Source organism: Platichthys flesus, chromosome 14 (assembly GCF_949316205.1).
Source record: "Platichthys flesus chromosome 14, fPlaFle2.1, whole genome shotgun sequence".
NCBI lineage: Eukaryota > Metazoa > Chordata > Actinopteri > Pleuronectiformes > Pleuronectidae > Platichthys > Platichthys flesus.
Window position 1 is genome coordinate 11,730,851 of NC_084958.1, and position 21,372 is coordinate 11,752,222.

Sequence of the window (21,372 nt, forward strand, 5' to 3'; positions counted from 1 at the left end):
TGGCCATTCGGCACTGAAATGAACTGAGAGATGAATAGGCAACCTGTTTCTTAAACAGGACAAACGATGATTTTCTGTGCGGAGGGGGAGTGTGAGGGAGTGCATCTGTGTTTGTGAGAGGGCATTTCAAAGAGAGACAGAGAAAGAAAACAAGGATTTGTGTTTGTGTGTTTTGCATCATATGCATTATGTCATTAACTCTGTCTGTGTGTGTGTGTGTGTGTGTGTGTGTGTGTGTGTGTGTGTGTCTTTTATGTGCCAGGAGGGGTGTTCGTTTGTGTTTGTGTGTGCACACAGACGCACGACTTGCATATTTACCCAGATCTATTGGCTCCACCGACTGGTTTTGGGCATCAAGCCTGATTGCCCTTCTGCAAACATAACCAGGCCAAAATGTTCGCTCTCAACCTCTTAATTCACACAAATACACACAAACACAAAGCTGCAGGGAACAATGCTGAGTGGTCCTTGCCAATGTTGGCCCAAACACTGTTGACACACAAACACACACACACACACTTTGTTTATATACGCTTGCTGCATTTTTCCATAGGCTGTCTTATCAATTTAACCAGATGATGAAAAATAAGCGGTGCTCTTCCGCAGCAGTGTTTGTTTTTGATAAATGATTCATTTGGTGAAAAGTGTGATCAAGGCCATGCCCGCAGTATCTATTTCAAGCAGCGGCTGACTCATCCATGTGCCTCACTGAATACCTGTAGCCCCATATTCCACTCTCCAGTGAACTGTACTTCACTGGCCAGAACCACTATCTGCAGTATCTATCTATCTCTCTCTCTCTCTCTCTCTCTATCTATCTATCTATCTATCTATCTATCTATCTATCTATCTATCTATCTATCTATCTATCTATCTATCTATCTATCTATCTATCTATCTATCTATCTATCTATCTATCTATCTATCTATCTATCTATCTATCTATCTATCTATCTATCTATCTATCTATCTATATCTTTATCTATATCTACATCTCTATCTCTTTATATATATATCTCCATATCTCATCTATATCCATTTATGTCTCTCTATATCTATCTCTCCATCTATCTATATCTATCTACATCTCCTTCTTTCTCCCACCTCTCTCTAATGATTTCGTTCAAGGTCCACCTACACTATATTTGCAGACCTGACTGGAATACAGATCCAGACCCCCTACCAACACACACACACACACACACACACACACACACAAACACACACATGCACACACATGCATGCACACGCCCCGGGCAGCAATGCAGTGACGTGATGTAATTAACAGCCAGGGAGTCCGTGTAGTGGTAGCCAGCGGAGTGATAAAAAGACCATCTGAACCCTCTCAGGAGAGAGGCGGGGTTGTAGGAGGCAGGAGGGAGCAGATGTAGGCAGGGCATATACCGCACCCCGGGGGAACTCACCTCCTGACCTGCATATCAATCCTCCCCCCCCTCGCCTTCCTTTCTCCTCCTCCCTGTTCGCTCAATGGGCCTACCACTCGCCTCCATTCAAGTGGAACATTAGCATTGATCAGTCTGGGATTGTGTGCGAGGGAAGGAAGTGTGGGGAGGTAATGATGTCCCCCTCCCTCTACTCGGGTCTCTGTCGGCAGATGTATGCATGTTGCAAGGCCTGGACGTCACCTGAGCTCCAACCGTGGTGTTGAAAATAAACATCCGCCCCAGGCTCTTCTCTGAGCTTTGACTCTTTCCCTCTTCGTGGAGATACTCCTCTCCTTCCTCCCCCTCAGCCACGCCATTAGGAGCAGCTTGACATTCCTATCTGACAGGGGTCTCTCCAAAGCTGATGACTGTGTAAAGAGAGAAAGAGAGCGATAGATCCTATCTCCACTCAGCCTCTCATCCCCATCGCAGAGTGTGCAGAGACAGATGGTGCATGTCTGTCATGTGGTTAGGTAGCAGGGGGCTTGGAGGAGGAGAGGAGCGGAGGAGCGGAGGAAAAACACACAGACAGTTGACGTGGCCACGGTCTGCATCTCGGACTGCGTTTGGCTCCGGGTCTGGCGGCGGTGCTTGGCTCTTTTAACGGGTTCTGTTGTCCTCGACCGTCTAGAGGCTCCCGTGGGCTTGATTATTTGAACCAAGCAAATTGCCATCTTGGTAATTGCCTCACTGCTGTAGGAAACTGTGAATATAAAATGATAGGTCCAGGTATGGGGGAGGTGTCTGTGTGTATGGAGAGAGAGAGAGGAGAGAGAGAGAGAGAGAGAGGAGAGAGAGAGAGAGAGGGAGAGTGGGAGAGAGAGAGAGAGAGAGAGAGAGAGAGAGAGAGAGAGAGAGAGAGAGAGAGAGAGGAAGAGCAGAAGAGCAGGAAGCAGGAAGGCTGATGGATGCTTGATTACGTGTTGTAATGGCACATTTTATTACATTTCACAGCAAAGACAATTATCAATTCTGGTTCATACAATTCTACCTAGCTGCAGCTAGGGACCAGAGCACCCTGTCACTTAGTCAGACTGGGGTCAATGGCACAGAACAATGGAATCACATTTGATTTATACTAAATAAGTCCCTCCTTTCAAAGAGGTAGAATGTTTATCCAATCAGCTCTCTGCGTGTTGTCTTCAGGCTTAGATTTGGTCACCTCCAATCTGAATGAAGGACCCCTTCGAAGGTCTCACTACACATCAACATCAGGCATCTGCTTAGACTCCAAGTGTTAAAACCTGTTTTCCCAGAGACCCCTGTCTCTGACTGTAACACCTATGCACTCTATCGCAGACAGTAGGATGGACCCTGCTGTTAAGACCTTTTGTTTCATCAGAGGCACAAAGGAATCTCCAACGAATACACATCTGAGTCTTCCAAGCTGACCCCACATGTTTTCAGTCTTAAACACACAGAAATACATATCAGAATAACATTCCCATCTATAACAGTCATTCCTTGCATGAAACATAACTAAATATAAAATCTGCCATCACAATCCTCCCTTTTGAGACTATTGTCTCAAACATCTCCATAACATCTTATCATTATATTTAGAAAGAGTCCAGGATACATGAGTTTCAAGAAATCGAACATTTTGTCCAATCATGGACTTGGTTAAGGAAGTAACCACAGTCTTAACAAAAAAACAATATAACAGTTTGTAACACTTGTAAAAATCAGAATCTGTCTCAACAAATCAATAACATATTTAGCAATTATTAAAAAGAAACCATGACCCTTAACTCCCACCCATCAGGAATATGTCCTTGTTCTCTCTCTGGACAATAGATCATTTTACCTTACATTTAACAATATGCACCATATTATCGAATTGTTCATTGTGCCACACTTCATATGTGTCGAAGTTCTCCTTCAGCTGACGAACATCTTGTTTCCGAGCTTCCTGTAGATGCAAAGTTTAATTTCCTAATGTCCTTGAACTAACTCTTAGAGCCAGCTCATCTGTGTGTGTGCTCTTCACAGTGCCCCCCCATGGGACAAGCTCTCCAAACCATTCATTGTGGAGACTCCCACACTGTGGAATGCTTATCTCGCACACAATGAGTTGAATCTTGTCTGTTATCATCATGGTCGCCTACCATGAAGCTCTCCAGGCTCTATCAGTTCATCAGGAAAGTTAAACATAAGCTCTATTTGCTCTGACCATAGATGCTCAGGAATATGTATTATTCCTCCTGCCAAAGTAACACATTTAACATGTTGGTGGCAAGATGATGATAAAAGCATCCGTAGTAGGGAAACCATTTTTCCCTGAACTGCTCCCCAGTCGTCCAAATCATCTGTCGTTGTTCCCCTGTCTGTGCGGTTGTGACAGCAGTGACCCTCTTCAATGTGTTTTCCTCACATTGCAACACCCATCAATTGAAGGCTCACACACTGGCACAAAGCACTATCCGTCCTGTAGAATCCACCCGTGGCTATCGAAATCCTCCTGCGTTGGCCCGCATGTCTCCAGGTTGCCCTCTCAGCAACCTTCACTTGTCATCCGTCTGGTGAGAGGCATTTGGCTTGCACTCGTTCCATCGACGCCCTCTTCCAATCTTTTCTCCTCACGTCCTTCAGTACAATCCAGTCTCCTGGTTCCTTCGCATGCAGCTCCCTTTCCATGGATTTCCAATAGATGCTCCTTCATCTGCCTGTGGATTTTTAAGAGTACAGGGAACAAGTTCACAACATATCTATCAGTTCGTTTTTCAATGTACTGTTAAGTTTTAATTTTACTGCCATCTCTCTCTCCTGTACCATCCCTGGCGGGATGTGGCACGATTTTGCCTTGTGTTGATACCCCGATACTCACCAGCATCCTTAATGCTGCGCTTACAAATTGGGTACAATTATCAGTGGACATCCTTTTAGACTCTCCCATCATGGATAAGTTCTCCCGAGCAGTGACTCCTTCACTGCTGAAGAATCCTGTTTAGATGTTGGGAAACTTCTGCTTGCATAGAAAACATTTCAATGAAAATAAAAAAGTATTTATTCATTTCCCTAACTTACTTAATTTTTATCTTTATCAAATCTCTTTATGAATGATCAAGTTGTTTATTTGGAGGTGGATGTTCACCTTGTGGAATCCAGATTGTTTTACCTTTTCATTTTGTAACTCAAGTCACACAACTCTTCTAAAAAGTTAAAAAGTTTTAGTGAATATTATTAAGTGTGTATTGTCTGTACAGTCAATATACCTATATCTAATTTCATTTCATATGTAACTCCTCCCTTTTGACACTTAGACACCAGTCTTGTGTCAATCCAACCTAATGAAGAAACATATTCAAAATGAAACTATCAAAATCATCTTTATGACCCACATTTAAACTAATCAACAACCAAATAAACTCCCGTTAATCAAAACTACTTAATTCCTAAATGTATTAAGTCTAAATTCTAAAAAATTTAAGTTCCTATGTAACTTTGCTTACAGCTCCTATAAGCCATATTAAATGTCAATATTCAAATCTTCAAACCGTAATTCATGTTCTCGGCCAACTGCATACTGCTTGCAAAACAAAAATACCACAGTCAAGCAAAAACAATGGTGTTAAAGTTAAGTTCATGAATGTCTATTCCGCCCCCCATCACATGCAAAACCCCATGCAACCCTGCAACCAGTGTAAATCTTGACACTCTCGTCTCTAGCATATTTGCATCTCTTTGGTCAATGCATATAATGTGAAGGGGGTTGATTTTCCTCTGTGTCCCACAGTCGTAACCCACTTTGTTATCACACTGCGGAAACCTTTGAAGCTGAAACAGTCACAAAACACTTCACGTTTACATTTATCAGCTTGATTACCATTTAAATCCTAATTCAGGAGAAAAGCTTTAGTTTAGTCTAAAACCTCTTCTACTGATGTAGCTAAGAGTTTCCTAGTTAAACACTTTCTATCTATAATAGTAATGTCTATCATCTAAAAAACAATACTGTATCCTAGCTGAACCACCTAGCTGTTGAAAAGTGATCATTTTTTCTCAAGCAATATCATTGTTACAGCATATGACACTAGTAAAGTCTTATTTCAAAGTAACACATATACTCACCTTGTTCCAGTGTTGAGAATTTCAAGAACTCCTCTCACTCCTCTCTTTTTCTTTGTCAGCTGTAAATTCTCAGACTGGTCTCATCAAATTTTACAGGTTACTTGTACAGACACTCGTAATCAAACCAGCAACACTTGTGTAACGTTTATTGTAACCTTATACCTTCAACCAATCTAAAAAAAAAACACTCCCCTAAGAGACAATGAGAAAAAATACCCTTAGTGCATCCTAATACCTTTAGAGAAATATCATTCAAATCTCTACACACACACTTCTCTTCAGTTATACGCCTCCAGGTACTAAATACTTGAGAATGCTATTACTATTTTATGAAAATAGTTATAATTATCATGAAACTCGACGTCAGAGCTCAATCTTAAAGTTGTGTTTAAATTAATAAACACTCCATATATCTATATCCATTTCGTTTGACTCAGTTGAGCTTTGTTTTTTTTTTGCAGTGGTTCCAAACCCTGACTTTGTTAAACCCAGTTAACTTGTTGTTTTTTTTTTTTTTGCAGTGGTTCCAAACCCTGACTTTGTTAACCCAGTTAACTTTTATTTTGCAGTGGTTCCAAACCCTGACTTTGTCAAACCCAGTTTAACTTTTATTGGTTCCAAACCTTGAAGCTTCTTGGATTCTACACCGGTTTCCAAAACCTTGCCATGTAAGCACGTCTGCTCCTCACTTTGACAAATGAGTGAATCTCTTAATCCTTATAAACCCAGTTTATTTTTCGAAATCAGAATTTTACTCACCAGAAAGAAACTGTTTGCTTGTCGTGCTCGGTCCGCATAGATCACTTCAGTGAGAGGGCATCCCTTCTCTTCAGCATCCAGTCCTCACGTCTCCAAACTGTTTAGGGAGGTTGAGGTAAGAGTCTTTTAGACTCTTTTGTGCACTATTTACCTTCAGCTTTGAGATCCAGAACGTCCTCTCACATGAGTGATCCTGCCGACAACGCCAAATGTAATGGCACATTTTATTACATTTCACAGCAAAGACAATTATCAATTCTGGTTCATACAATTCTACCTAGCTGCAGCTAGGGACCAGAGCACCCTGTCACTTAGTCAGACTGGGGTCAATGGCACAGAACAATGGAATCACATTTGATTTATACTAAATAAGTCCCTCCTTTCAAAGAGGTAGAATGTTTATCCAATCAGCTCTCTGCGTGTTGTCTTCAGGCTTAGATTTGGTCACCTCCAATCTGAATGAAGGACCCCTTCGAAGGTCTCACTACACATCAACATCAGGCATCTGCTTAGACTCCAAGTGTTAAAACCTGTTTTCCCAGAGACCCCTGTCTCTGACTGTAACACCTATGCACTCTATCGCAGACAGTAGGATGGACCCTGCTGTTAAGACCTTTTGTTTCATCAGAGGCACAAAGGAATCTCCAACGAATACACATCTGAGTCTTCCAAGCTGACCCCACATGTTTTCAGTCTTAAACACACAGAAATACATATCAGAATAACATTCCCATCTATAACAGTCATTCCTTGCATGAAACATAACTAAATATAAAATCTGCCATCACAGTGTCTGGCCATCTGGACTGTTGTCACTGAGATGCTTAATCCCATTCACCAGAGAAAGTGTATGTGAATGTGAATGTGAATGTGAATGTGTGTGTATGTGTGTGTGTGGGTGTGTGTGTGTGTGTGTGTTTGTTTGTGTGTCTGTGTGTGTGTGAAAGAGAGAGCCAATGCTTTTCAGGATACACACACCATCATTTTCTTCCTGGACATGTGTGGACGTGTCTCCTTACATTATTCCACACATTGCACGAAATCTGTGAAGATGCTGATAGGAGCAAAGCTATAGAAACAAACATGTACAAGCACAGGCAACACACACAAACATACACTCTCACCACCCCCCCCCCCCCACACACACACACACACTGTCATCAGACATATCCAGGCGCGTGCGGACACATCGCAGATCGGCCTCTCTAATCGTTGGTACATTTTAACAATTACTGCTAACAAGTCCTTATTACCCCCAGTGCCCTGCCCCTCCTCTTGATCCCAGCTTCTAATTGCTGCTGCTGTTTCTGAGGAGCTCTCTGCATAGTTATTAGACAGGAATCATTACCAGAACATAACACACCATGGAAGAAAACCCACAGTTCACTGCCACTGTCACCAAACACCTGTGTTTCTAGGCTAGGGACGAACACTCTGTGTGAGCGCGTGTGTGCGTGTGTGTGTGTGTGTGTGGGCTCTTAAGTTAACTCCTGCTGATTGGGCGGTATGTTTACACTGCTGTCGAGGCACCCTGTCACACATACATGTATCACCTAATGACTAGCTGTAAAAAAAAAAAGGCCATGCTGATATAGGAACTCTGATGTCCTTGACAGTATCTCTACTTTCAAGGGCCCGTACACATTAAAGTGGGGGAACAGTGACTCTCACATCCCTGTTTTTAAGTGAGTGTATGTCTTTTTTTCATGTTTCACCTCAGAGGAAGGACAGGCATGATTCAGTGCATGGTCGGGGGGGTCTCTGGCTCTGTCCTATAACTGCCTCAATAATCCATCATTGTCCTGACGAGGGCAGTTCCCGCTCTACACCTGCCTGTTGAGAGTGGGGGCCTGTGGTACTGCTGGTGGGGGCCTGTGGTACTGCTGGTTGCAGCCTCCTCTCTGAAACTGTAAAAAGTGACCTGGCAGTAAAGACTGGCTGAGTGACACAGAACCCTGAAGCTGCTCCCCCTCCTTGCACCCTCCTGAATACATATGCCAGTTGTGAAGCTGATAAGATGAACGGTTCTCAAGATACGTGAGCCACAGACAGAGTGACAGAGGTTTCTGTGATGGTAGAAGTTAGTGCGGCAACCTTACATCGTTAGATTTTCAACAGCACAGTGGCGTTGTCCCTGTAGTTCATTCAGTCGTGGCCGCTACTCATCATGGGAAGTGAAAACACATTTTCCTGTAGGTTATTCGAGGACGTAGAAAAGTAATTGTTGTGGAAAATAGGTCTGGAGGTACTGAATAATAACCAAAGATACAGCATCTCTTATACTGTTTCACACTGCGTATCATACAGGTAGATCACCTTTTCCATTGTGTTTTCATTTCAGTGGTTCTTTGCTCTGGTGAATTACAGCCTTGGCAATAGGAGGGGGATAGTTGTCGCCCAGCTTAAAAAATATGAACAAACATCTCCCAATCCTATACCCACCCGTTGGCTTTTACCCGGGGGAATGATCTACGTTACTTTCTCCATCCTGTTTACACCAAGTGATAGATCAGCCCATAGTCTCAACAGTTTCAAATATGGTTTCATTGCAGCTCTTTTGGTAGAAATAGGGAGTTTTGCAAAGCACAGGATCGTGTCCTTAGACAACCAAAGAAGGCAAAAGCCCTGTAAACTTTCCAAGTTTGATTATATGTTAAATTAATATATGGTTCCACCACAACATACAACACACAAAAGACTGCTTATATAAAGTGTATTAGTCTTTCGCCACCACATGTTCAGTCGGGCCGCAGACTCCCTGTTACTGCCTGCGCCGCAGCTCTACACAGACAGCAAGGCGCTGTTTGCCTGTTTATTTAAAGTTTATTAGTATTGAACGTATCGAGTGTCCAAACCGCACCAAATTCGACACTGCACTTCCTTGAGCCTTTTCCGAAACAAGTTCCAAGTGTGAAGCTGATAAGATGAAGGGCTCTGGAGAAATCTGAGCCCAAGACAGACACACAGAAATCCCTGCGATTCGGTAATGGATGGATTTGCTGCCAGTTTGTGCAATTTCTTACATTATCTATATATTGTCTTCACAGAGGACCTGCTGCCCTTCGGCTTCCCCAGTATAGACATGGGTCCCCAGCTGAAGGTGGTGGAGCGGACGAGGACGGCCACCATGCTGTGCGCTGCCAGCGGCATCCCCGACCCCGAGATCTCCTGGTTCAAAGACTTCCTGCCCGTCGACCACAGCACCAGCCGGGGTCGCATCAAACAGCTTCGATCAGGTGAGACGGATGACGACTGTCAGTGACACCGTTCGATTTCCCAATAAGTAAATAAAGCCGCGCGGCTAAAGCTTAGCGCCGCTATCAGGTGGAATCTCTGTTGCTCTAAATTCAGCGATTAGAACGTTTTAATTAGGACCGAGGCATTACATGCTCCTCTCTGGGTTTATTTACATCCTCAGGGGCTGTAAAACCTCTTTAAAGCCAATTTCATAAAAGGATAATTGTGCCGTCCTTAAGCCGAGAGAGAAAAAAAAGATGCTGTTTTTATTAACATTTGGGAGGAAAGATTATTAAAAAAGATGACACTTTCAAGGCACAAATCCCTCCACGGTTGATCATAAATATCATAATACATGGTCTCACATAGGCCCTTTTAAAAGTGTTTTTAGAAAGTTGACACAATTATAAAGTAAATTCACTTTGAAATAGCTATTTAATATAATAATCAATCAACTTCAAAGCAACTATGGTTCTCTTCTCTCTGATCTGAAAATCAATAGAAACAGAGATGAAGTTTCTCCACATTAGGCATTTAACTGATGCTCCTCTTATCTTGTGACCCGCCCAGCCTGAAATTGTGTGAAATGAGCTCGGCGTCTTAAAGAGTGAGCGCGAGACGACTGTGCCAGACGAAGTGCAGAGGGAGGGAAGAGAGGAGGGACATATCGAGGGAGGAATACAGAACAATCACCTCTCGCGCTGAAGACACTTTATTCAGTTTTGTTTATGCTCCTGTGTATAGAGGATACAGTGTCTCACCGAGTAGGCACACACGTATTTTCTCCGACATTCTCTCTCAGCCGTCCTCGGGGGGGGGGGGGGAACGAAAGTGATGGTGAGGCGAAACCATTTTGTTGTTCCTTCATCCATATTCTCTGCGCTCCACCATTCCGCCAGCTCCGATACCTCCCTGCTGTCGGCCGATATCCTTCACTGATCACACGGTGCCCTCTGTCAACCTTCGCTCTGCGTCTCCATGCAGCGTTAGCCATTAGGCTGCTTAAACACATTTAGGATTTGCACACGTTCAATTTAGGAAGATCCCGGAGATCTGACAGTTCAGCGAGCCCTGCCCGTTAGTTATGGTTGCAGCGCCTGTCAAGCTTTCCATTCGGGCATGACATATGTCCAGGCCGGTGGAGTTGGTTGTCGGCCATTTCTAAGAGCACCGGGGTAAACAGAAAACAACTTCTCCTCCTCAGCCAGCCTTCAGTCGCCAGATGAAACACCAGCTGTAACTAACAGATTCCAACAGCTACAACTCGCCGGCTAATTAATGTGAACACTGGCTTCAGCTGACTCAGAACAACTGAAAGGATTTTGAAATATGCAGCAGATGGTTATAAACCATATATTATGCAAAGCTACGTGTCCCACACAACACGTCAAACACAGATGACATGGAAATAAATGAGCTGCATTGTTTTGTATTGCAACACGGGCACTTTAAGATATTAGTGTTAAAGTGCCTGACAAGAATAAAGTGTTATATTTTTTTTTAGGATGGAATTATTATCAAATATGTCTCAATACTGAAGCTACAGAGTTTTTGATGTTGTCATATTCTTTTAAATTCTATATTTAAAAGAGAAAAGGGTTTTAGGATGGAGACGAACCGATGGACTAAGGAAATATTGTTTCAGGAGACAGTGAAAAGACCAGAGAGACGCAGAGCTGAACAAAACGGCTCTTAAGGAAGTACTTGTCCCTCATATGAATGCTTGTAGATTCTTACCAAATCACGAAGTCTCTCTTCAAAATACTCTGCCATTTGCAGAAATCTCTTCCTTGTGTGCTATAGTTGCCTTGCTTGACCAATTGGCTTCGTAAATCAACCACTGATTACCGCTGTGTTTTTTCTGTTTTGTCCGTTTAGCTTTTAGAAGATGGGCACAAAAAAAGAAAGAGATTAATCCAGAGTACAGACAGGACGGACTCTTTAATCCATGTATCACACTTTCTGTTTTGTGTTTTTGTCGTTTAGGAAAGGCGAAATATGTAAAAGACACAGATCTCGGATTTCCCTTAATTAAAACTACAAACTATACTACAATTTGAAAATGTCAGGCCTGCCAGATCCACATTAGCTTTTCTTCTCCCTCTGCAGAAACCAGCTTTAGATCCCACATTAATCCCTAGTACTATTTCCAATAACCAACTTGTGCATAAAAATGGAAATGAAGGCTAGTGATAGATAGAATACTTAATGTTTAATTGTCTCTGTAAAATACTTGACAGTGGTCGTAGGTGAAATCTGGAGCAGGAAAAGGTAAAACAGTGGATAGATGCACACAAAAGAAAAGATCGACCTTCATATTCAAAATTTTAAATCTCTTCTGTCCATAATCAGAGACATAATAGAAGGAGCAGTGTCTGGATATCGCAGAATCATAATCACGATGGTTTTCCTGATATTCTCTCGCTGATAATTCATTAAAAAAGGATTTGTTGCCTTGGAGCTATAGATTAACAGCTTCTGTCAGCTCTCTCCATTCATGTTGAATATATATTTTGATGTATGACTATTTTCTCTCTTTGTAAATATATTTTCAATGATTCACAGCACAGCAGATACTTATTTTTGTAGCCTTAAAATTATGAATTATACGGTAATCTGTCACAGTAAGTTTAACTTGCTCTGCTTTTTAGGCTGTCACACACACGTGCCACTGATTCACTGGTGCAGTATTTTTGTCCACATATCACATCAATGAAACAGTAGCAAGACAAATGACTCAGTGAGGTTCGGGCCAGGGCTTAATAGGATTTCAAATCACCCAAAAAAGTCACAAAGCCCAACAACAAAATGCAGTATATAATGAACCAAACGCTGCAGTGAAATGACTCGGAGAAAATCAATTACAAGTGAGCTCGGCACAAAATAGCGGCAAGATGATGTGTTATGGATGAAGCACTCCGTTAAGATCTGTTTAATGGGGGCACCTTCCAAGCAGAGCCTGTGATGTAGTGGGCAGCGTCCAGCTCTCGTTGGCTCACAGCCAGCGATCTGTTTGGGGCAACACACTGTTTTCTCTCCGTCTTCCTTTTCTTTCTCTGTTGGGTCTTTGAAAGATTTTTTTTTTTTTTATGGGCCGTCGGGGTCAGGATGAAAAATGATATTGAGAATGACTGCGCTCAAATCCCACAAAAGATGACTCTTAGCCATTTCACGGCCCATAATAATCCATCATCTGCAGTGTCTTCCCGCTGCAGGTGACTGTCCAAACGACGGCCATCGGCGCTCGTGAACTCCGCGTGTGTACACACCAACATAAAAGCTGCGCACACACGCCATCGGTTTCCTGACAGTAGAAACATATGGTGCAGTATCGAGCTGAACTTTCCCTGACATCTTTATACCTCCACCAAGGCACCCATCTATTTTTCCAGGCCATCTGCTGCGGCAGTTCAGCTGTACGTGAGGAGAACCAGGACAAGCTATCTGTCTATCTCTGACATTTGGGACTGAGATCTGCAGAGTTTACCTAAGCACTTAACAGCCTTTCCGTGGACCTACACTCTAACAGATGGCGTGCAATATGGACGCGAGGTTGACTACTGGGTAATGGATGGAGCTGTCTTGGCTAAGAACTGTGATGTGATCAAAGGTTGTGGTAAAGGTAACGCTGGCCGCTAAAAGTCACTTTGATCTCAAACAGACGACGGGAAGGATTAAAACATAAAGACATTATTTGGTTTCTCTAAATCAGCTGTGGACACCGGTGATATTTTGACTAACTACACAAATAGTTAGGGTTTATGATTGTCATCGGTTTTCTCTGTCTGCCACCGTTTGTGTCTTTGTGTTAGACAGCAGGTCAGCTCAAATTGATTCCAGTGAAATTTGGTGATAAAATGAGGTCACTCGGCAAAAAAAGATCCAGGTTTTTAGTTTTTCAGAGGGATTTTTTAAAATGATGAGACGGACTTATCCTTGTACAGATCAAGTTTTTAGACTGACAGGAAATGTGGCAAGGATAAATCTGAAGAGACTCATTGAATGGAAACTGTTCTTCACAATTACAATCTTCAATGTGCGATGTTAAATTTAAATGTTTTTGCCCAAAACTCATATATATTTAACTCTTTATCTGAGAAAATAATTTACCTCATACAAGAAAATGATCCAAAGTCGCATCCGTTAGATTTTCACGTCATGAAACTAGGTCTTTTGTCAATGTTTTGGTTTAGAGACCCCTAGTGGCTGAAGCTACACATTGTAATTTAATTACTTCAGGAATATTCTGAAATAGATGATTTAATTATAATCAGGTTACAAGTTAAGCATTTTCAATCTCAGTGTTTGTCAGGACAAAACATTAGAGACCGTCCGTCTTGATTGTTGATGGCGTCGTGTTCTAATTACACCTTAATGTCTCCTCGTGGGAGAGGGGGTCCAGGTGATCTGTTAGACCGGGAGGTTCAGGCTCGGCGCTCAGGATCGCCGTCCCCGCTGTCATCTGATCGGTTGCGTCTCAGCCCAGCGGACGTGCACGCCATCCGCTATTTCTCCATGGTTCAATTTACTGAAGTCACATCTCATCCTGGGTCTTTCAGCAGCTTCCAGACTCGCGCTTCCTCTTCTTCCCTGTTATCTTTCACTTTCCCTGCTTACCGCTTTTTATCCCGTTTCCCACACTGACGTTCATTATATTTGCTCATTGCCAGTTATCTGTCTGCCTCGTGTGTTTACGTCTGCGTGTGTTGACCTTTCTCCCGCCGTGCACTGTATACATAGAACACCTGTCTTTCTCTGTGTTCGGTGAAGACACGTTCTGCATAAGAGAAGATTTCAATCGCCGATTTCAAATTTGTGCTGATGGGTAGCCATATGAGCTGCTTCCAGCTGTCAGATGAGTTCTTGTTTGCAGAGCTGCACCTGTCCAGCCCCATCTCTCCTCAGCTCTGTCTCTCTGCCGCTTCTCCTTCTGCCTCAAGGAGAGGATCGGCTTGTAGAGCAGATAATTTATTCCTGTTTATCTCCAACTCTGCCCCTTACTGCTGGGAAACGAGAGATGGAAAAATGGAGAGAAAGAGGAGGGCAGGAGCTGTTTTCCTTTCATGTAACTGCAGAAGACATAAGCAAATGGATGACAGCTTCAGCTAGCAGGACCTCAGCTCACTACACACACACACACACACACGCAAAACACACACACACACTTGTGCCCCAGCTCGCTGTAACAAGTCAAACCTGCCCTCCTGTGGGCCTCCAAAAGCACAGGGTTTAAACATCTGCATTTACTGATCAGCTGTTGTTTAATTTGGAGCATCGCACAGACACAGACCCACAACCTGCCTGTCTCTGTGGAGCGTGTTGGTGCTTAACTGGCTGCGTTCTTAAGATTTGATAAGCAAAAGCTTCATCCGCTTCAAGTAGCTGTGACTGTGACTACATTAACTCAGGTATTTCTGCTTTCCTTGAGTAGAGGGTGTGGGGTGGGTGAATATTTTTGATGGATATGCCAATTATTATTAAGCAATTTAATGGCTTGTTTTTAAAAATGTCCGAAAAGCTCAGGCTGAAGTTTGTCTCAGTCCAAAACTAAAAATATTCGCTTGATGAAATAAGAACCAGGAAAAGAACAAATCATTTCAGAAATTGGGAAAAGAGAATTATCAATGAATCAGTAATCACAATAATCAACTATCTATGCAAATATAAGAATCACAATTAAAAATGATACAAAGTTATGCATATGATTACATAATAAACTACTTACTGGACCCGCAGCTTATTGTTAAAACAGTAAATGAAGTAGTTAACCCTAATTAAAAACTAATTTATTTACATATTTCTAAATAATTAACTAGAACTAATTAACTAATTAGCTAGAACTAACTAATTAATAGTATTTGTCTAATACAACAATTCTGGAGCATTTTGCATGGTCGTGCACATACATGTACATTTTACCATCACAGTATAAAACTTGATGCATGCAGAAAAAATTTGTGCAAACTATATCTTCTGTTTATATATCTTACAAACCAGATGTGTGTTATCAGTCATACAGACAACACAAAACATTCTGTGAGCGAGCCTGCTTATCTACACAGTACACATGCATGTGTGTTTGTGTGTTTGTGTGTTTGTGTGTAATCCACGGTTTAGTGCTTCCTCCTCAGGCTGCATGTCACTTTTAGATGAGATATAGGTGACAGAGCAGAATGGATGAGGGAAAAAATACTGCTGGCAATTCAAAAGGCTGTGAGTAGAAAAAAAAAAGAAAAGAGAAAGAAAGGGTAGTAAGAATAGAACCGCGTGAAACCAAAGAAAAGAAGGAAAACCTGTCAAGAGTTGTGTTTTATTATAGCAGGTTTAGGGAGACCCTGTTTATCACGGATGGGAGGATTCAAATCGAGGCATTAAAAGAACAAGTTTTAAAGAGTTAAAGAGCATCTGCGGGTCGCCGCTGATAGAAACAGGCTTTCTTCATGGAAACAGGGAGGCTGCTGTTGGAGAGGAGACACTAGCTCGTAAAGAGGAGTGCAACAAAAAGGCCCTTTAGGAGTCGTCTGAGTTTATAAAAAGACTTCATTATTACTTCCAAACGTTTGGGAAAGACATTCTGAATTTTGAATGTTCTCTTTTTAGGAGAAGGAGGGTAGCTACACTAGGAACAGTCGATGCAACTACTTCCAATGGAAAGAAGCTAAAGCCTGCTTGAGTCACTGAATGTTGCTAGATATGGTAATTAGCATATACACCATGACATCGATGTGTTCATCCTAGTGTCAGTCTTTTACAGCCTGTTATCTGTTTGCTTCTGACTTACCCTCTGTGCTCACATTTATACATTTATTAGGTTCCAAGGTTTCTAAATCAAATTAAACTAATTCTGAAGCTCTGAAGCTGATGAAGAAACCATGTGAGAGCTTCAACCTTTGACTTTTGTCCTAGATTATTGTCTTTGCCTTGGAAACTTGATATGTAACAATTCATCATCACTGCCGTTTAATATCGAAACATTTTCAGTTCGGTTTTTAGTCTTGATGAACACTACAGGGCAATGTTTAAGCTCTCAGATTTTCTATCTGCTCCTGAGGCTGAGAAGTAAAGTTTATTTAGTGACTCTGCAGCAGCTCTGCATCAGGTCAGTGCATCCTCCTCCTCAAACGTGTCTCTCAGCCTGAGCCTCGGCGAGCGGGCCAGCAGGCACGTACGTCAAAGTCTGTGTCTCATTCTGTGTCTCAATCTTCTAAGGCGTTGTCACTGTTCTTTTCATCTAAGTAACCGCTGTAGTCTGCTTCAGCGAATCACCATGCATCCTCATCGGTCATGTGAGAAGCGCATAGATGTCACACCCAGTCTTAAAGGTCGTTACCTCTGGTCTCCATGAGTGAAGACAGCTGAAGAACCACCCATGAAGAAGACATGTAAACCAGAAGTCACTTTCATCAGTTGAATGGGAGTCATAGAGAGGCGTGTCTGAGAAGGGGAAAAACAAGATTGCTTTTCTCTTCTATTGATGATATCTGGTCACTAGATTTATCACAAAGTGTTTTATTCTATATTTGAAAAAAGGTCAATAAAGGCTGCTGAAAGGTTTGAAGTTGGCAACACCATCTGTAAACGCCCACTTAATAGACACAGCTTGCACCAAGTCATTTGGAAAGAGCCACGGCCAGTTAGGAAATTAAAGCCGAGGTAAATTGAATCTGAGTAACTTCAGCACTCAGTCAAATGCATTTGCATTTTGTGGGGCTGGCCTCATTACTGCAGTCCAGCCAAAAATACAAATAGTGGTAAATGGAGGCAAGGGGCCATCAGAGGGAGCAGTTGTTGAGGCCGTAGAGACGAGGAGAGAGCAGGGTCACAATCGAACAGAAAAAGGATTACAGGGTGAAGAGCGATGATGCAATCTGACGTCTCAACACCTTTGTCTCTCCGTTTCTCTTGCAGGAGCTTTGCAGATCGAGAACAGCGAGGAAACCGACCAAGGGAAGTACGAGTGCGTGGCCACCAACTCTCAAGGTGTCCGCTACTCCTCCCCCGCAAACCTATACGTGCGAGGTAGGACCTGAGCACAGGACACATGTGCACGTGCACACACATGCACAGAGACGACACACAGGAACCCCTACTGCTCACTATATGAATACAGTTGTTTCTTTCTTCAGTAACTGTGCTGTTAAACAAGTATTACTAACTCATCCATTGTCTACGCTACATGTCGACCCTGTTGTTTGGTCTTTCTCACAACCACCTCTAACAAGTCCACCTTAAACCTTGGTGCGGACCCCTGCAGTCGAATCGGACTGAAAAGTTAACTTGGGGACACACCTCGGTTTAACTGCATGGAAACACCACTGATCTGTCTACTAAACTGGTTTCTGTACAAGAGGCAGAGTAAGAGGAAACTGGTGCACAAAAGATGCACAGATTTGAACGGCAATTCGAACTAAATTAATGATCAGAATCAGGATATAATCAATTCTTGATTGTGGCTAAAAGAATATAAATTGTGCACCCACATGACCCCTGTTTAACTGGTGGAAGCCTCTGGTCTGTGGGCTCTGGCTAATTGCTGAAAGACCACAACCAATGCTCAGATTTGCAAGTTCTAGTTTCTCTGTTAAATGGGATGTCCGAGAAGTTTGTATGTGATGTCTGTGAGGGTTGATGCGGGTGTTTGTGTGTGAGGTAAGGTGTGTGGTGTGTGTACGTGTTTGTGTGTGTGTGTGTGTGTGTGTGTGTGTGTGTGTGTGTGTGTGTTTGTGTGTGTGTGTCTGTGTGTGTGGGTGTGTGTGTGTGTGTGTGTGTGTGTGTGTGTGTGTGTGTGTGTGTTGTGTGTGTGTGTGTGTGGGTGGGTGGAGCGAGTGGCTTTGCGCTGGCCGTTTTTATTCTCTCTGTGTTTCCCCGTTCTCTCTCTCCCCCCCCTCACGTCATTGTGTTCTGCATCAACCCCCTTCCATCCCTCAGAGCTTCGAGAAGGTTGGTGTGCTCTTTCTTTTCTTTTGTTACTCCTTTGTTTCAGAAAGCTTCACTTATTGAAACAGAGAGAAACAAAAAAGAAAAAACAAAGACATATTTTTTTTTTTTAAAAGGACGCCGGAGTAGATTTGAGGTGAAATGATTCTGTCTCCAAAATGAAGAGAGTTGATTTCTCTGAAGCTGCTACGATGATGAAGTGTTCTGCCTACGCAGCAGAGAGCATTAACTGCATTGTGAGGCCTTGTGTGCAGAACCCTTGGTGTTGCCTTCACTCCCTGATCAGTGTTTTCTGCATGGTATGATCTTGTTGTCATGGAGACCCAAGAATTGGAAGATTAAAAAGAGGCGATGTTTGCATGGAAGGAGTGAGAGAGAAAGAGAAAGGAGCCACGCTCGCATGTCTGCTGACTGACGGACTGACACACGAGCATGGCACAGTGTGTGTTCACGCCTTTTGATATGCTCGGACTGTGATATTATTGGATTTGCTGTCTTGTCATGTCTGGCTATCGATTATTCCCCTCCACCCCCCCCCCCCCCCCGCTCCCTCTTTGTATCATCATGTGTGACGTTGTGTCCAAGTTTCCATGTCCTCACATCTGCTCCAGCTCTGCACTTGTTGCATTGAGTGGAGACCTTGCACTAGCAATCCCACGTGTACATGGAGTTCTGCTCTGATGCTGTATGTGCTCTGCTGGCTTGTATGAGAAGCATCAGTTATTTGGCTGAATTCATGACATCAAACTCATTCACAGTATTCAAAATCGGAGTATATTTGCGAAAGTTGTTATCTTCAAGTACAAATTGACCCACAAGGACTTTGGCTATTTACATTTCAGATAGTTCATTGTAATTTAATTTGAGTTAATCAGAGCAAATTAAAGGCAAAATTTTGTTTTCATCAAATACATTTCTTTGACATACATTTGACATGCATCAAATAGTTAAAATTTGATCCGCGTTAACCAGCGGCTAGAATAAAATATGTACACATACTGTAAAAAATGATCCATTAATACATATACAGTATAACATACTGATTCCATATCTGCATTGATTTATTTAACTTTTGATACTTAAAAGGTATTCAATGCAACTTATGTATGATGATGTATTTAAGTTTAATGAATAATCAATAGCTACTTATAGCAACCTTGTGTTGTATTGTATTGGCACACTACATATTTCTATCTATTTCTAAGTAAGTTCAATAATTTTTTTAATTCATGCTAATGTTAACCATAAGCATCTTATTTTGTAAAAAGAAAAATATTTTTCATTGTCTCGTTATTTTGGTCTCTCTAAACAGGATTTCATTAAAGTTAAGTCTGTGGAAGATGAATTGAATCCACCACACCAACAATGAGTCACCTTTTCCTCTTTTGAAGTACAGGACCCAAGGTTGAGTTAGGAAGTCAGAGAGATAACAACTGGAGGGAGATTGAACATATCTCTGTGAGCGGGCACAGTGACTTTCTTTGGAGACAGATGGAGAAGACACCACAGGGGTTTGGCGACATGAGCCAAGGTTTAGATTTACAATATCTACAGTGTCCAATAGGGAAGCTCCACAGAGATTGTGGTACTTAATTTTTGTAGGTACAGGTCAGATTTGGCAACACAACTGTAAACGTGTCAAATTTCTGTCAGGCTCATCAGCCTGGTCTTCCTGATGCCTCCATCATCGAGAATAAGTACATACGTCACCTGTCTCCACTGGGGAAAAACCCACCAACACCTGCTGACATCTGGCTTCTGTCTACAATGGGAATGGATTCAAAACTGCATTCATTGTCAAATCAATGACTAGTCTTCACATATGCAAGTTATAATTGGCAGATGTAAACATGACGCCTGTGTGAACACGCTAATTCGGTAAGACAGCGAGGTGAGAGAGTGCCTCAGCTTTAGGTGTAATAATTGTAACCAATTATGGTGTTAATGATTTATATGATAACTATGCTTTGCTTACTATTTCAAGATGAATCGTCACGGAGAGCGTCTATTACGGGCTCCTCCTGTTTTTAAACCACAGAGCAGCAAATTTAGCAAGTTGCTCTGAGATACCAAATTAAAAAAAGATATTCTGATGCTTGAAACTGTCTCTCTGAGTGATAAAGACTTCACAAGCGAATCTAGATGAAATCCCAGCATGGCAGATATCGGTCATTAAATCAGGATGTTAGCAGTACAGCAGGTTGGCCTGCACTTTCGTACTGCATTGTCTGTGTATTTTGTGGTATTGTGAAGTAAAGTATAGCTGAATACTCACGGCACATTCGCAGAAATTACAATAACACTACAGTATTTGCGGTCATATTTGCAGCAATATGCCAAATTTACTGCAATAAATAGCCTGTTTATCCTGCTTTCCCTGATTGTGGCTATCTCTACCAAACACTCCCATATGTCTGTATGACTGACATTCAAAATTAATCACATCCATCCACTTTTTAGATATCGGGGAGGACATTAATGATTCCCACTTATTACAGTGCTTTATTAAAGCTGTGTCCTTGAGACAGACCGGCTGCTGCTGTGTAAATGTCAGCTCAGTGACGGGCCTGATCGCCTAATACAGCGGTGCAGAGACACGGCGGTAATCCTCATTCTGTGCCAAGGTTTCCCAAGTCTGTAGCCTCCAGACTCCCCGCAGAGGACGGGACTAATGATAGCTCGGCTAATAAAGATTGAAGCTGGTGGCTCTCGCGCGCCGTACAGAAAACGGAGGGGAACGGCGCGACCCGGCTCGATTAACTTTAAGCTGGAGGCTCTGTGAGCATGTGAAGGATTATCCCTTGTTATGAGCCTCACTTTATTGTGAGGTACTCGGCCACGTCTCGATGGTGGAGTCTTCGGTCCTCTGTCTCCGCTCGGGCTGTTTCCGATCACTTGACCCTCACATTCAGGCGCCACCCTC

The 21,372-nt window shown here is 42.5% G+C and overlaps 1 protein-coding gene across 1 annotated transcript in view; it reads left to right on the forward strand.

The window, feature by feature from the left end:
• Window positions 1–21,372, forward strand: part of LOC133968721 (receptor-type tyrosine-protein phosphatase S-like) — a 73,348-nt gene that overhangs the window by 24,366 nt on the left and 27,610 nt on the right. Inside the window, exons 5-6 of the mRNA XM_062404906.1 lie at window positions 9,323–9,511; window positions 17,421–17,531. Of these exons, the coding sequence (XP_062260890.1) occupies window positions 9,323–9,511; window positions 17,421–17,531 (300 nt within the window). The remainder of the gene's footprint in view (window positions 1–9,322; window positions 9,512–17,420; window positions 17,532–21,372) is intronic.